Source organism: Morone saxatilis, unplaced genomic scaffold, assembly GCF_004916995.1.
Source record: "Morone saxatilis isolate NCDOM2014 unplaced genomic scaffold, NCSU_SB_2.0 Contig18, whole genome shotgun sequence".
NCBI classification, from domain to species: Eukaryota; Metazoa; Chordata; class Actinopteri; family Moronidae; genus Morone; species Morone saxatilis.
In genome coordinates this window covers 23209923-23213831 of record NW_023339740.1, presented here as the reverse complement: position 1 = coordinate 23213831, position 3909 = coordinate 23209923, and the positions used below count along the sequence as shown (strand labels likewise).

The 3909-nt window shown below is 46.6% G+C and overlaps 1 protein-coding gene across 2 annotated transcripts in view; it reads left to right on the top strand.

Annotated features, from left to right (window-relative positions):
• The first annotated feature begins 345 nt into the window (after positions 1 to 345).
• The window catches only part of hp1bp3 (heterochromatin protein 1, binding protein 3), a 9500-nt gene continuing 5936 nt past the window's right edge, over positions 346 to 3909 (top strand). The window contains exons 1-6 of one of the 2 annotated variants that reach the window (XM_035662222.1): positions 346 to 464; positions 1009 to 1095; positions 1918 to 2098; positions 2745 to 2807; positions 2915 to 3071; positions 3176 to 3319. In XM_035662222.1, the coding sequence (XP_035518115.1) occupies positions 1029 to 1095; positions 1918 to 2098; positions 2745 to 2807; positions 2915 to 3071; positions 3176 to 3319 (612 nt within the window). In that variant the 5' untranslated portion in view covers positions 346 to 464; positions 1009 to 1028. The remainder of the gene's footprint in view (positions 465 to 1008; positions 1096 to 1917; positions 2099 to 2744; positions 2808 to 2914; positions 3072 to 3175; positions 3320 to 3909) is intronic. The other variant, XM_035662223.1, reaches the window with a different exon arrangement.

Here is a 3909-nt window from a genome sequence, read left to right as displayed (position 1 = left end):
TTAAGTGTCGACGGCCATGACGTTTTAACGTTACAGAAAGAGAGAAAAACGGTTCCAACGGTTTTAATGTTACAGAAAGAGAGTAAAACGGTTCCAACGGTTTAAAAGTGTCGACGGCCATGACGATTTTAATGTTACAGAAAGAGAGAAAAAACGGTTCCAACGGTTTTAATGTTACAGAAAGAGAGTAAAACGGTTAAAAGTGGCGACGGCCATGGCGGTTTTAATGTTACAGAAAGAGAGTAAAACGGTTCCAACCGTTTTAATGTTACAGAAAGAGAGTAAAACGGGTTCCAACGGTTAAAGTGGCGACGGCCATGACGGTGGAATCCTTCTGACGCTCCGTGACGCCTGCGACGTGACAACGGTCCTAAATGGGGCGGGGCTCGTAAACAGGAAATCTAAATAAAGGATCGTGCAGAAATTTACTCGAAAGTAACTCACTTTTTCAGGACAAGTTAAAGGTAAGTTTGACCCGCAATCTGTGCGTTATTGTCTAAACATGCAGTTGCACGGATGCGACGTTGGAAAAAGAAGCGTAGACGTGGGGGGGGGGTGTTTTTTTTTTTTTCACTCCATGCAACTGAAATGAATTTTATCTGCCTTGTGCGACGCCATTACTGTGCGAAACAGCCAACTGACAAAATGGCGAAATTGCCCGAAAATTGTGTCTTCCCTTGTTGATGCTCGCACGGATACGACCGCGATTTCCAGGCGAAAGGCCGGCGATAAGCCCGAGAGCAGTGCGCCGCGCCCGCCTGGAAGCTGGTCTGCTTTAGCAAATCCAAGTGCGCCTTTTTCTCCTGTTGGGACCATAATGGGGCCCCCCAAATGAATGAAGTGGGTTTGGCACTCTCGCCATTTCTAACCACGCACATGCGAGAGGATGGGCCTCAAACCAGTGCTGTGCCAATGTGCTTTCCTGCTCTTCAGGATACGTGTTTCTTTTGCCCCCATCCCTCCTCCTCCTCCTCCTCTTCCTCCTCCCTCCTCCTCCTCCTCATGCAGGTAACGTTAAATCTCGTGTGATGCCGATTCGCCGAGCAGCAGCGACTCCGACCCCGGAGAAGGCCCCCTCCGCTGCAGCAGAGAAAGGTTAGACCAGGGTGCTTACCTGGGAGACCCGTGAACGCACCACCGTCACACTGGCTCAGATGTGGCCCGTAACAGCACCACACAGCCTGTTTGCATGCAGAGTCTGGAGATGCCATGTGAGAGGATGCAGTGTGTGTGTTTACAGCCCTCCTCATCACTGAAACTGGCCTGTAGAGCTGAGAAATGGTGACTGAATGCAACACTGAGATGTGTTTTGGTACTTAGATTCAGACTTGGGTAACATAATGGGGATGTTAGGGACGAGCAGGGTGAAATAAGTTTATAACGCTGCACCACACCCCCTTTTTAAACTGAAGAAAATACCGCTTTTAAGCCATTTAAGGAAGAAAAAGTAGAGTACAAGCCCCAGTCAGCAGTCACAAGGCCAAATAATGCGCCACAGTATTGAAATCACAACATAACTGTATCAGTAGCATCGACCTTTAGGCTCTTAGTGAAGATGCACCCTGGTAGCTCTGTGGTTCAGGTGCATATCATTAAATATTAACACCCTCAGTTCAGCTTCTGTTGCCTGTGTGGGTGCTAATGTGTATTTTGGGACAGCAGAACGAACAAAAACAGAAAACTGCAACAACAAATGTTTCAGAGGGGCGTTGTTTTCCCGTGATACTTTAAATAACACCCATACTAATTAACGTGTCCTTTATATAGTCATTAATGTGGATATTGGAGGTTGTTATGATTTCACAACCTCGAACAAGAAATTAGCATCGTCCACTTTAACGTTGATATTCTCGGGATTATTGCGCCTTTTTTTTCTTCCCTTTCTTCTTTTGAATTTGAATCTCTTTCTCCTCCCAGAGCCTGAAGCCTCCTCAGAGGAGTCGCCCTCTGCTGACGAGGAGCAGGCCGCGTCTTCGGCTCCGGCAGCCGAGGTCGAGGAGGGCGAGTCCACGGCCGAGCCGGAGCCCACAGAGAACGGAGAGGAGGCCGAGGGAGCGGCGGCGGAGGAGAAGGGAGGAGAAGGGACAGAGAAGAAAGAGTGAGTTTCACCAGAGAGCTCGTCCGCAACTCTGACCACTGCGATATTTCACTTTGATAGCACTTTTATCTGTTTATATGATCCTTACCTCTGCTGGATAACAACAGACTGCTCCTCTCAGTGCTGCAGTTTTGCATTTCCAAAAGATGTGACCCTGTCACGGGCACATTCATGAGATAGTTGTTAGACAGATGTACCGGCCCCCCTTTTGTCCGCAGTCTTGGAGGAGTCCAGGAGGAGAGGACGTGAGCGTCATGGAAACAATTTGTTACCAGTTCAGTCCATTTCTGATAAACTGAAGGAAAGAGCAGCGTTATCTACTGGATACACTCAGAATAATGCGGAGAAATATGTTGGTTTTGCCCCAAAGTAATAACTTTGTTTTCAATATACGGGCACCCACATATTCCAATAAACAAGCTGTAGGTGGTGAAGTATAAGGGACATGTGAGCTGGCTTTCCAAATTTAATAACTTTATTTCTCCTCCTTCCCTTCTCCCAGACCTTGACAAAGCAAACGTTTACTCATCTGCATATAGCACACTAGCACAGCAGCTCAGTCAGGGTCAAATTACTATGGTGATCATTAAGACGGATGTTCTGAAACTTAATTTTGTCTTTCTCCGTCGGCGACAAACGGACAAAGTGACAAATGCAAGGACTGCGCGGCTGGACAGTGTGCAACACACTGCTATGTTCTCCTACTAAGGTGAGGATGTGATAAAGATAAGGGTGGTAACGATCACAGTGAAATATCGCTTCGAAAGAACCCGACCCACTTCACTGAACTTGTGTCTTGCTCCTTTTCGGTGACAGGTTGAAGGATGGCTACAAGTACGAGAAAGCCAAAGTCAAGAAGGTGAAAAGGACGATTCCTGCGTGGGCTAGTGTCACTGCCAGCAAAAAGGTTCCCGTTACCAACTATGCAGGCACTCAAAACAAAGTGGATAATATCCTCATCGAAGCTATTACGGTGTGTACAAACAATCAGTCACGTGTGCCTGTTTTTTTTTTAATCCTTTTTGTTGTTTTGAAACAAACAAACAGGTTTGATTTCCTGTCCACTTTGTCTTGCAGTCTTGTAACGACAGGTCTGGGGTTTCATATCAGTCCGTCATGAAATATATTGTGAAGAAATACCCGGTGATGGAGCTCGACAAGAAGAAGTTTCTCATCAAGAAGTCTTTGAAGAAACATTTGGAGAAGGGCACCATCAAACAGGTAAAGAACTGATTTTTGTGGCCGGCAGCACGGAGAAAGAGAGAGGAAGCAGCTCAGTAATGTCAACTGGAGTCGGTTGATAATTATTTAACGTGTTAAAGAATATTAAACTTAAATAAAGTTAGAAGAAAGCTGCTTTTTGTGACCTCCTGCACAGAGGGTTCAGGTTCACACCACTCGACAATATCCCCGAGGATGTGCTAGTCTGTCTTCATCGTAACCTGTAACCACACAGATAATGTACTTTGAAATGCTGCTTGGCCTCGGAAGTAAAACTAGGTTAGATCACTACTTAAGGCTGCTCAATTAATCGAAACTTGATCATGATTACGATTTTGGGGCCAAACGATCTCAAAACTAATAAAATCGGGGGGAAACGATAGCGATTTTTTTTCATTTTCCGTGTGTGCATTGTTATATACAGTCTGCGTATTTCGCGTCGCTCCCCCGCAGCACGCCACTGCAACCGAGTCATGCGCTCGGGTAGACCGCCGTTCACCGAGCCTGTCGGCGTGACAACGTGAAGTCACGGGAAGCGCCGTAACTATTTATACTGTCGCTGGCGGTCGGCGACACTCGCTGCAGTCTAA